The sequence below is a fragment of the Artemia franciscana genome, chromosome 5 (assembly GCF_032884065.1).
Source record: "Artemia franciscana chromosome 5, ASM3288406v1, whole genome shotgun sequence".
Classification (NCBI taxonomy): Eukaryota; Metazoa; Arthropoda; class Branchiopoda; order Anostraca; family Artemiidae; genus Artemia; species Artemia franciscana.
The window spans coordinates 48,024,950-48,037,686 of record NC_088867.1 but is presented as its reverse complement, the minus strand read 5'-3'; the positions used below and the strand labels follow the sequence as shown (position 1 = coordinate 48,037,686).

Genomic DNA, 12,737 nt, shown 5'->3' with positions numbered 1-12,737 from the left:
CCCTCACAAGTACGCAGCTTAAGGGGATTAATACTGCATCAGTCCTTTTCTCTTTGTACCTGCAGTCATGATACTTCAGGATCTAATTAAACTTTCTTAAAATATCTTAAGTTTCCTTTGCTGAGTGGATATAGGGCTAGATTTTAAATGTGTTTTATAATAAGAATTAAATTTTGAGGATTCAAAAAGTGATAAATCTGCAATCCCGTTTTTCTTAAAACGTGCGCTAGGATAAAAAAAGTTATTTTTATTTTTACCAGATGCATCAACCTATGGATTAACCTCGGAGTGTCTTATATACAGAGGATTATAGTAAACAGGTGCATTTGAATTAAAATGAGCTAGTAGATTTCGTGATATTGAACTTTACTTGACTGATCATATTGATATAGGGATGGCGTGTTCTTGCTAGTATCAACACATTCAGTGGAATGACTGTTTATATCACCGTAGATTTGGTGTGACCGATTCTATCAACTTGGGCATTGTGATGACAGAAAAAAAGAAGAAAATATGTAAATAAACAATGAGAAAAAAATAAAAATAAACTCTTATGTCTGAAGAAAAAGCAACTTGGTGCTTCAGATTAGGGTTTATAGCTGTTACAGAGAATCTAGTTGATTTAAAAGATATTACGTAATATCAGATTAAACTTTACTAGAAACATCCCTTTTGGAATAATTTTACTGTTCACTGTCTATGTAAAAATGGAAAACTCTATCAAATAATAGCATGTTCCTTTAGTGCAAATTTGCGTAGACACACTGTTATTGTCATTTTTGAAAGAAAGTTTGTTTGGTGCAATGCATCACGGATTGAAGCTGGTTAACAAAATTTAGTTCACATTAAAGATATTACATAAGAACAAAATTAAACATTGCTAAGAAGCTTCTGTTTGGGATCAATTCATTTCTCATTTGGATTTTTGTCACATAACTATAGTAATTTGATATAAGATAGCAATTCTTTTTTCATTCGTTTGCAATTTCAGGTCGTCCCCTACTGCTGCCATCGATTCATATGAAATCTTAAATGGCAACATGGGTTGATTACCTGAACTGCTGCCATTTGTTCCACTATAGGTATAGATGGTAACATAACTGATTTTAAGCTAGATTACTTTGTGTTAACTACTTTGAAGTTAAGTTTGTTAGGATTCGGCTAGTGTGGTGGGCTGAAAATCATTTATGCTACCATCTATAACTATAACATAATGAGATGGCAGCACCTGTGGCAGTGAAAATATGTTGCCATATATGATTATAAATCGATGGCAGCAGTAGGAGACGACTTGGAATTTTAACGGAAAGAAAAAAGTGCTATTATTTGCTGCAGTTTCCCAGTTTTACATAGATTGTAAACATTAAACCGATTCAAGTAGGTTATAATGATTTACATTGTTTAATATTCATCTTACGTAATGTGTTTGAGGCAACTAGATTCTACAAAATAGATAGACGCTCTAATATTAAAGCACCAAATAACCTTTCTTTAAAACAATTATAATTTAATTTAATTCTTAATATTAGCTGGCAGTTCCAAATAAAAAGTAAACTTATCCCAAACAGGAGTTTCTTGGCAATGTTTAATTTTGATCTTACGTAACATATTTTGTGTCTTCTAGATTCTTTATACCATCTTCCATCCTTAATGTATAGCTCCTTTCATTCAAATAAGACAATTTCGGTGTACTTAACCGTAATTGCAATGGATGTATACCTATCCAAAATTCTATTGGAAACAATAAATTGCTATCTTTTGTTACAGTTTTCTATTTTTTATAGACGACAAACAGTAAAGTGATCCCCAAAAAGATGCTATAGCAATGTTTAGTTTTGATTTTGTGTACTGTCTTTTCAGGCAATTATATTCAGCACAGCAACTTCAAGCCCTCCTTTTATTTCAAGCTCAAGGTTCTGAAGGAAATATTTTATATTTATATAATGCTTTTGATCATATCCATGTTATCTCGAAACGATACACTTTGTGTAACACCATCAAATATTTCCTCATTTGTTATTATTGTTTTTCTAATGTTTGATTGCTTTCTTTTTAGCATTTCTTTTCCTGTTTTATCCATGTCTAAATTAATAGAATCAGTCACGGCATGATTATATTGATACAAGTGGTCGCTCCCAGGATGATGTTGATACAAGCGGCCACACCATCCTTATATTGATGTAAGTGGTCAAGCAAAGTTCAATGCTACATCGTAAATTCTGCTAGCCCACTTGAATTCAAATAAACCGGTTTACCAAAATCAGATTCTTAGGAATGTTTAATTAGATCCTACGAAATATATTCTGAGTTAACTAGGTTCTGCTTACCAACACCATAAATCTGTCTGTTATTTGATAAATCTGTCTGTTATGTCTTTTTTTAATTCAAATCTTTGCTGCCATCCAAAAACTTTTACCTTCAATATATGATGTGCATTATATTTGCTCTTCCTCTTCAAGTTATTATAATTCCTAGTTTTGGTTGTAATATTTTCTCTCCTTCACTTATGGTCTTATTTACTCCACAGCATTCTTGTTGAACCTTTAAGGTTTCATTTTTTCCTTCCCGTTGCATTAGAGTAATTAATTTTAAAAGCTAATACACATATCACCATGGAGGAGAGTAGAAGGATCAAAAATAAAAATAGTCGTTAAAACATGCTTTTGTTTTCTTACTCTGAAGACTTTTAAAACTTTTTGAAATATGTGCTTTTTTTTACTGTGTATACTTTAAATTTCTAGGCCACTTTTCACCAACCGTATCTGGACTACATTTACAGGGGAATGTGTCACTAAATTTTTCAAAGAATACATCAACGAGCTATTTTTCAAATGCATATGCATCAGAATCTGAACCGTTTAAGTTCAATGTTTGTGACCAAACCTTTTCTCATATACGGAGAATGAAGACCCATCAAAGGATGCATACAGGTGGGAAATCGTTTAAATGTGATGTATGTCAAAAATGCTTTTCTAAACTGAGTGGTTTGAACAGACACCAAGTAGTGCATACGGATGAGAAACCGTTTAAGTGTGATTTATGTGACAAGGCATTTTCTCTTGCGGCAGCTTTGAACTCCCATGAAAGAGTTCATACGGATGACAAACCATTTAAGTGTGATGTATGTGACAAGACGTTTTCTCGGATGCAGTACTTGAGTACGCACCAAAGAGTACATACGGGTGAGAGGCCGTTTAAGTGTGAGGTATGTGACAAGACCTTTTCTCGAGGAGACACTTTGAACCAGCACCAAAGAGTACATACAGGTGAAAAACTTTTTAAATGTGATATATGTGACAAGATGTTTTCTCGTGCTGTTAATTTGAAGAGCCACCAAAGAGTGCATACAGGTGAGAAGCCGTATAAATGTGATGCATGTAAAAAATGCTTTTCAGAAATGGGTAGTCTGAACGCGCACAAAAGAATTCATTCAGGTGAGAAGCCGTTTGAATGTGATGAATGTAACAAGACCTTTTCTCAAGCAGGTCATTTGAACAAACACCAAAGAATGCATACAGGTGAGAAGCCGTATAAATGCGATATATGTAAAAAATGTTTTTCTGAAATGGGTAATTTGAACAGGCACCAAAGAGCTCATGAGGGGCGAGAAACTGTTTAAATGTCATGTATGTGACAAGACCTTTTCTCAAACAAGAAGTTTGAACCAGCACCAAAGAGAGCATACGAGTGAAGAACGGTTTAACTGTGATATTTGTGACCAAAACTTTTCTCGAACAGGAAATTTAACCAAGCACCAAATAGAGCATATGAGTGAGTAGACAGTTACACGTTATGTATGTGAGAAGAGTGATTCGCAAATTTGCAGTTTGAATACACGTTAAAGACTGCGTACAGGTGGAAAACCTTTCATATGGGATGTGTATAGTAAATCTTTCCTGATTTTAGCAATTTTCTGACATTAAAGTATGCATACAGGAGTTTGGGAAGATTGCTGTATCCTCAGTTGTTTGTGGTTATTTTTCTTAAAACCAATTAGTAATACGTCAGAATAATTGTGTTTTTTTTATTTGTTTAGTTTCTTTACCAATTTCAAAATCATCCTGTGAAACGTAGTGACAGATATGAGCCTGATTTTAACAAATGTGATATATTTAAAAAAAAAATGCTCTTCTCTATCAAGGTATTTGGATGAGCTCCAAAGAGTTAATACAGATGAGACTCAATTTAAATGTGATTTGTTCAAAAAGTATTTTTAGTTGAGTCAGCTCTGAAGTAGCATCCAACAACTTATTCTAGGATAAGCCAACAGGATTCAAAATATAATTGAAGTTTCGTTTGATTGGTATTGGATGAGTAACCCCAATGACAGTATTTTTTTTTTTTTTTTTTTTTTATTCATTTATATGTTCTGAACTTATGCCTATCAAGTTTGTGCTGTTACAGGGCTTTTATACACTGAAAAATGAAGTAAAAGAGCAAGTCCCCTCATCCCAAAAAGTAAACCCAATATGTCTGTTTTCATTTCTTTGGTGAACGGTCCAAGAGGGGATTACTGCAAAAAATGTTTTGTTTAATTCTTTTTGGGCGTGAAAGAAATAGATCTGCTTGAAAATTACTTCCGTAAGTTCCTTTGCTAAACATACCCTAGGGTATCCTTCCCCTCCCTAGAAAATTGGCCAAAATTAGCATTCTAAGAAGCATTAAAGGATTCATTAGATTATCTTTTTTTGGCACCAAGACCAAAAAGAATAAAAGATTCATATCTAAAATTGGCTTTTAAAATTCATACATTGGCTGTGAATCTTATGTCAAGACCACGTCTATGTGTGAAAAATTTAGACCTTTTTTATTTGGTTTTATTAAGTCCAGTTGCTAGTTACCCAGAGCCCCTTGTAATTTGCCTGAATTTAAGGCCCCCTCCCCCTTGTCTCCAGACATTATTCAAAACTTGATAATTTTATTAGGACTTTTTCCAACCAATGTTGTTTGCCATTGAGAATCAACTCTTGGTGAGCAATGATTTAAAAAAATTCAGAGGTGAGAAATCTTTTGTATTTGTAGGTAATTTGGATCGATGTAGCCAGTCCTCAAAAATCCGATAAAGGAAAATTTGGAGGCGAATTTAGTGTCTCAGTAATAGTGAGGGGGTGGGTGGAAATTCTTCTGCTATTAATTATGAGACGTTACCATTTCGTTCTATACTGCATTGATTTATAATGATTCCAGTCGGCCAAAGACGTAAAATTACTAAAGCTCCAATAACTCCTTATAAATCTTGTTTCATTTACTTGGAAACTGTGTGTTGCTAACACTAAACCTGTAATCTGAAAGCAATCCCGTCCCTCTATGTAAAAATTTCCACGATAAGAAAAAAAAAACAAACAGAACTGGACTTTGAAATAAAATGAAAATGTTTAAGCCTATTGTAATAGCTCTCACTCTCAGATATAGTTCCTTCTAATGAATGAAGAAGGATCTATTTGAGCTGTTCCATAGAATTGACTGTTGTAAATGTTTGTTTAACGGATCGTAATAAACGTCTTATTGGTTGTCGACTTTTCTTAGGCCTAGCAAACAGCCAGGTTTGTACAGATTTATTTGCTGAGATTAGGTGTGTCGTAAAAATAAATTTAATCAGATCTAGATTGCAAAGTGTGCCTGTTAACTTTATTTACCTGTTTTGGATTCATGACAACATAGATTTGTAAAAAAAAATCACCAATATGCAACTCGAAACTACATACCCAGTTTCCAATGGAATGTTGCACTAGCTCATTTTGGTCTTGCCCAAGCTTATAGTATGAATCAGACCTTGGCTCTTAAATAGTATTTGTAATGTTTATTGCTTTGTATAAAATGTTTTTGCTCGAGGGATCCTTAAATCATTTTGATACTTGTTACAAAGACATTTTTGTGTCTTGATTTTCTAGTTCTAATTATTAATAAAGTATACACCACTGAAAGCTCTTTATTAGTTGTTTTTCTTTCATTTCTGCAAGAAATTAAGTATCTTTTATAAACCGTAATAAAAAGCTAATTTTTATTGATACCTTTTTATTATATCGGCTTCTTGAATCTTCATAAAACATTCTGAAATGATTCTTTTTTATTACTAAAATGGACCAAGGTCCAAAGAATAGTATTAGAGACGTTCTAGTCTCAGTATCTTTCAGACCTGTCCCTGGAGACAAAATAGGTCCAATATCTTCAAATACACATTCTTTCTAATTTGGCCTTCTCATTGGTCATGAAAAATCTGTTGGTTCCCAAAGGCAACTAACCATTCAAAATTAAAGCACGATAACCAAAACTGCACAACTACAAATGGAGGTGTTTTTTATTAGCAATTTAATTTCCTATTTTTTTTCTACGATATATATGGTTGTGCCAATTTCTATTTTAAACTAAAAAAAAATTTTTTTTGTCCTTAGTGCTTTAAATATAGCTATGGTTGGGTCTAAAATCTCGCTAAATCTCCATTGTAGAATCAATCATTCTTGAGTAGGTTTCTGTCCCTAAATTAAAAGATTTCTAAGGAAGAAAAATAGCTTTCAAAAAAATAGCTTAGTTTTAACTATATATTAAAAAAGAGAAAAAACAAAGTAAACTCATAAATTCCGTTACAATACCATAAGAAATAAAAAAAAGCACGAATTCTTTCAAATGAAAGTAAAGAGCAATATTTGAACTTGACATTTTTTTATATGGTTTTCTCATCACCACCCCTTCTCTTTTCGCTAAAGTAACGCATTTTTTCCCGATTCTCGAAGAGGTATTAACAGAACACAAGAGAAATTATTAATAATTCTTGTTCGTTTTAATGCTGGTCTGCTCTTTCAGTTAAGATATTTTTTTTTTTTTTAATGACAAACTCGACAACAAAAATATTACCACAGAATAGACTGAGGATTTAACCATTACTTAATTCATGGAATGAACAGTGGAAAAGGAAACCTCCTTTTTGAACACTAAGGAATTGGTCTACTTATAAGGGAATACTAACTACCAAAGACTGTTTGAACTTTCTTGAACATCCTTTTTAAAACTCCTAATTTCTTCTTTTCTTAGTTTTAATTATATGTTCATTCTCTGTCTAATTCTTAAAATAGGTAAAGGTCTAGAATAGCTTCATTTCAGAAGGTGACATGCTAGAACAGATGAGGGACAATTTTAATTTTTTCGTGTGTTTTGGACATTTAATCCCTGGTTCCCCTTCCCCCCTAATGGTCTTTGTAGCCATTAATAGATTAATCAGTTAAGGTTATATAATAAGTTACTAGATCATATTCAAGAACAGATAAAATGAAAAAACAAAGGAATGTTGGTTAACAAATAGCTGCTGTAAATAATAAAGAAATTATTTCATCAATTTAATTATAAGAATTTCGATGCAGAATCAGGGCTCTTGATAAGGAATACCCTAGTTTTTGAAATCGTCAATGTTGATTGAGTTTTAGGTTATCGGTTTTAAATGAAAGAATTATGTAGGGTAAAGGCACCGATGATTCGGCAGTGCAATTATGGAACCACTATTGAAATTTTCCTTCAAAATAGGAGGACTCTGCTTAGTTCTGACTTCGAACACGATCTCTTGAAGCCATCGTTGTATTTTTACCTTTCGAAAAGTGGACACTATATCCGATACACCCAGATAAGAAATGAAAATTCAATTCAATCAGTTTCCTTTTTCTGACACAAAATGGACTCCTTGTAATTTTTTAGCTATGTAATGTTCAAACTGTCATTACTTGGTTATTTATACAAAAAAAAGTTGGGATTAGCACAAATGCATCAGGATACATTTGATATTATTTTAAATATGGCCACATTGGTTTTTTCTTGTTAAAATGGTAGCTAATATTATGTTGAAGAAACTATGTGCCAAATGTTTTTCTTGTCTGATGTAAAGGAATACCAAATAGACTAAAAAATATTCCTTCAGCCGAATTCAAATATATATATTGACTTCTATTATGAGATTCATATCTTTTGAGAATGCCTTGTAGTAACCTTGTCGAAATTTTTTACCGACAGCAACAGACCCTGTCGAAATAGAAGTGACTGTGTCGAAACTTCACTGAACATGCAAAACAGATGAGAAACAATTAGTTAAAATTCAAGCGTTCTCTGAGGAAAACATTACTTTTGAATTTACTGGTACTTTCTCAACAACGAGAGATTTTTATGATTATATTTGAAAGAAAATAACGTACAATACGAGAACTGTAATAAATATACAATATTACATTTAACTGTAATATAAATATATTATAAACTCCTAATGAATTAACTCCTATGGAAAAACTTTTATAAAAGTCTTTTTTAATCGTAGTTTTGCTGATTTGATGCTAGATGCTAGACTTTTTCCTTCATTTGAGGAACTACCGTTTGGATACTATGTTCATATTTTTTAAGCATTGTACTTAGTTTATCGCAGCACATTAATTCATGGACCACTGAATAAATTTGAAGTAGGTCCTCTCCTAGTAAATTTTGTATATATTTTCTTTCAAATAGATCCCAAGCTGTAAAACACAAAATATTCTCTCTGAACCCCTCCTCAATTAGTGTCGTCCTTAATTATTGTGATTAATACATTTGGTAAGATTCCCTCAAAAGTGATGATATATAGATGATCTGCTGATCCTTGAAGTATGTCATAGAACTATCAAAAACGACACCATCAAAATCCTACCCATGTTTTGAGTAGTACTTAAGGGGGTAAACTATTAGGGCTACCAGCCCCTCAAGACTTTATTTCGTGCACCGGGGTCTGATGCAATAGCACGCGCGTATAATAATAGCACGCGTCTATTACGCAGTAGGGAGTGTTTTCTAGGACATGTCTGTTACGTTATAGGAGTTTAGGATGACGCAATCTTACTTGACTGCTAGATTATTGGGAGTGGCGTAATCGTACATGACCTAGTAGATTTATTGGGAATGACGTAATTTCGTGACAGGCTAGATTTCAGTGCCCCTTGAAGAAATCCCCGCTTGTTACTGCTAAGAGCACACACGTGGCGGTGCACACTTAAGAAGTCGCTTAATAGAAGTACAATGTGGGGTGTTACGCAATAATGATGCACATGGAGAATGTGACGCAATCTTACACGTGAGGGTTTCCTCGTGACGTAGGTTACGCGCGATGTTACGTAATGACAGCGCACATATAGGATGTTACGTAGTGATGGCTTACTCGGGGGATTTGATGCAGTCTTATACGTGTGTTACATAACGACGGGGGGTACGTGTGGGTATTATGAAAAAGCAGTTAAAACTAAAAAACGGAAACAATAAAATGTGAAAAACCCTGATATAGGCTAAAATCTGTGTAAAAAGAACCATGAATTAAGGACGGTGGCAGCTCTGGCAAGCATTTTGTCTCCGGAGGGGGGGATGTTAGATATATTTTATCCATATTAAGAGCTATTTCTAAGAATATTTAATCAAAATTCCTTGTTTCATTGTACTAAGACTACGGAAATCGACGCCACAGGGACGAGTAACCGGCTAGCCCACCCTAGCAAGCAATTCAAAGAGGGAGGCTCGCCATTAGAGATAAATTTGAGCAATTTTAAGAGCTGTTTCTGAGAGTTCTTACTGAAAATCTTTCATTCTTTTAACTAAGTGTTAAATTTCAGGCCCTTCACCTTAACTTTTTAGAACAGGTTAGTCCAATCAATTTACGCCAATGTAGTATTATGTGGCTACCCCATGGCCCCCAAGTGATACATATTATCATTCCTAAGACATTTTCATCAGAAGTTTTCTTTATAACAATGTGGAAATAAATCCAATATTCATGTTTTTTTCGCACTCCATCCCTCCGTGATAAACCTTGTCAAGTCACACCTCCACGTCACAGTATCCCTGCCCCCTAGCACCCCCTCATCATTCCTAATAGATTTTTCAGAAATTTTCATGGTAAAAATATGATCTAATTACAATGATTCATGTCTTTTTGGCAAGGCACACTCCTCCTTACCACACCCTCTTAATCCACACCGCCATCGTACACTATGATGGACTGTCTGACACTTTCTTGTCCCCAGTCATCATTCCTTAGACATTTTCCATATATTACGTCTGAAAAATATGATCCAAATTCAATGATTCATGTTTCCACAAACCAACCCTCCGTGATGCATCATCACAATTCCTTCCACCGTGCTATAATACGGTTGAACATCCAACACCCTCTGACACCACCTTCATTTTTCCAGGTATTTTCTCGTTAGAAATCACACTAAATCCAATGGTACATGTTTTCGAAAGCAAGCACTCCGTGATGCACCTTGTCAATTCTCGCCATCGTGCCACACTGTTACTGTCCCCTCTAGCGCCCTGTAACACCCCCCTCGTCATTTCATGAGACATTTTCCAGTTATTTTCCTGTTAAAATAGGATTTAAATCCAATGGCTGATGTTTTTGCAAGCCAAACCCATGTGATACGCCATCTCATTTGACCCCACTTTGACTAGCCTTTCTGGCACGTTCTAACACCCCTCATCATTTCTAAGACATTTTCCAGATATTTTCTTATTAACAATAATGCATTATTGTTATATAATCCAATAGCTCATGTTTTAATGTTACACCCCTAATTAACACCACTTAAGCAAACTACAAATGGCACACAATACCATCTTGCGCACATTATCACACATATTACATTTTCTGAAGCATTTTTCCTTCAAATATATATTTGTTTATACAAGAATCAGTCGTTTATCCTTAATAATTTCCCATTGCCATTTCTTCCGATGGCTTCTTGCAATTGAAGCCAGAGTGGCACAATGTACTACTCCTGATGACACCTTTCTAGTGCACGTTACCACCTAGTGTTTTTTTTACATTTTTCCCTCAAAAATAAATTTAAAATATGAAAATTACCTGTGTTTTTATTTGATAAGTGGAAAATTGTCGTATCTTTCCTAGATTATGATGTTCCACGACAATTCCCAATCCATGACCCTCGTTTGCTGGCACACGACAACTTCTAGCACGCATTATCGCAAATATGACATTTTTTTGGGGCATTTTTCTGGAAAAAATGTTCATTTACACAAGAATTGATGGTTTAAACTTAATAAAAAATATCTCTCGTAGCGTTCCATCTGATGACTCCCAGCATTTTAGGTCAGCGTGGCACAATGTACCACTTCCAGATGAACCTTCTGTTGCACATTATCTCGCCTAAGGGTTTTTTCGAGCTTTTCCCCTCGAAAATAGATTTATAAGTTAAAAAATTACCATTCTTCTTATTTAAGCTTGTTGTGTGCTGATTTCGTTTGTGAAACTCTTTGCATGTTGATTTTTCTCTTTGTTAATGTGAATTCGTAGAATATTGTTAATGGAATATATTCCATTAACAAAATTGAAATGCAACAATTACAATGACCAAAATCACTTACATGAGAAGAAAAATCATTGTACAATTTTCACAAAGTGGAAAAATTGACTTGCAACAAGTTTTAGGAACAAAATAAGTACGTAACAAGTTTTTAAACTTTTTAAAAGTTTAAAACTTTATAAGCAGTAAAGTTTTACTGCTGATGATGAACACTGTATATGTGTTCGAAATATCCGTTTAAATAATTTTATATCTATTCCCTGTCAATAAAAAGGTTTCATCCCTATATTGAACTGTTTTACTTTCGTCATGGAAAGGCAGTGTGGCCTTCGAAGTTATCTATGTAACAAGTTTTATCAATAAAAAATCAACATGCTACAATTTCCATGAACACAATCAATTTCACTTGGAGAAAAATCAATGTACAAGTTTTATGAGGAGAAAAAATGAACTTCCACATGAGCAACGTACAAGTTTCATGAACAAAATCAACACGCAGCAAGTACCATGAACCAAATCAGTTCCTTGCGGAGAAAAATCAATGCAGAAGTTTTACATAGAAAAAAAATCAGCAAGCAGCAAGTTTCACGAACAAAATCAGCATATACAACATCCGTAACAAAAAATCAGCTTGCAACAGCTTTCATAAAAAAATCAGTTTCATGAGGGAAAAAAATCAATATACAAGTCTCGTGAACAAAAATAAGCACTCATTAAGTTCCGTCAACAAGAATCAGCACACAACAAGTTCCACGAACAAAATCAGTTTCGCGAGGAGAAAATCAATGCACTAGTTTAACAATAAGAAAAAATCAATATGCAAGAAATTTTTGAACAATAAAAAAATCAGCAAGCAGTAATTTCAGGGAACAAAAAATCAACACTTAATTAATGTTTTAATTTCACGAAGAGAAAAATCAACATATAATGAGTTTCACGAACAAGAATCAGCACATAGCAAGTTCCATGAGCAAAAATTGAACACGCGACAAATTCCATGTACAGAATCAGTTTCACGAGGATAAAAATCAATGTAGAAGTTTCAAGCAGAGAAAACATCAACCTGTAACAAGTTTCACAAACAAAATTCAGCAGGTGGCAAGCTCCACGAACAAAAAAAAATCAGTACCCAATAGGTTCCATGAACAAAATCAGTTTAACAACTAGAAAAATCAATGTACAATTTCGACGAAGAAAAATTCAACATGTAACAAGTGTCACGAACAAAAATCAGTACGCAGTGAGTTCTCGAACAAGAAAAATCAGCCCGCAGACAGTTCCATGAAGAAAATAAGTTTCACGAGCAGAAAAAATCACCGTACAAGTTTCAAAAAGTTAAAAATCGACGTGCGTCAAGTTTCACGAAAAGGAATCCTTGCGCAGCACTATCCATAAACAAAATCAGTTGCTTGGTGAAAA

At 33.9% G+C, this 12,737-nt stretch overlaps 2 protein-coding genes across 10 annotated transcripts in view; both read left to right on the top strand.

Annotated features, from left to right (window-relative positions):
- The window catches only part of LOC136027516 (zinc finger protein 239-like), a 28,532-nt gene extending 22,608 nt beyond the window's left edge, over window positions 1–5,924 (top strand). For all 9 annotated transcript variants that reach the window (XM_065704843.1, XM_065704848.1, XM_065704840.1 and 6 more), the window contains one exon: window positions 2,742–5,924. In XM_065704843.1, coding sequence (XP_065560915.1) covers window positions 2,742–3,619 — 878 coding nt within the window. In that variant the 3' untranslated portion in view covers window positions 3,620–5,924. The remainder of the gene's footprint in view (window positions 1–2,741) is intronic.
- LOC136027518 (zinc finger protein 239-like) overlaps window positions 2,906–12,737 on the top strand; it is a 39,356-nt gene continuing 29,524 nt past the window's right edge. Inside the window, exon 1 of the mRNA XM_065704855.1 lies at window positions 2,906–2,930. The gene's annotated coding sequence lies outside the window, so the exon portion shown is untranslated. The remainder of the gene's footprint in view (window positions 2,931–12,737) is intronic.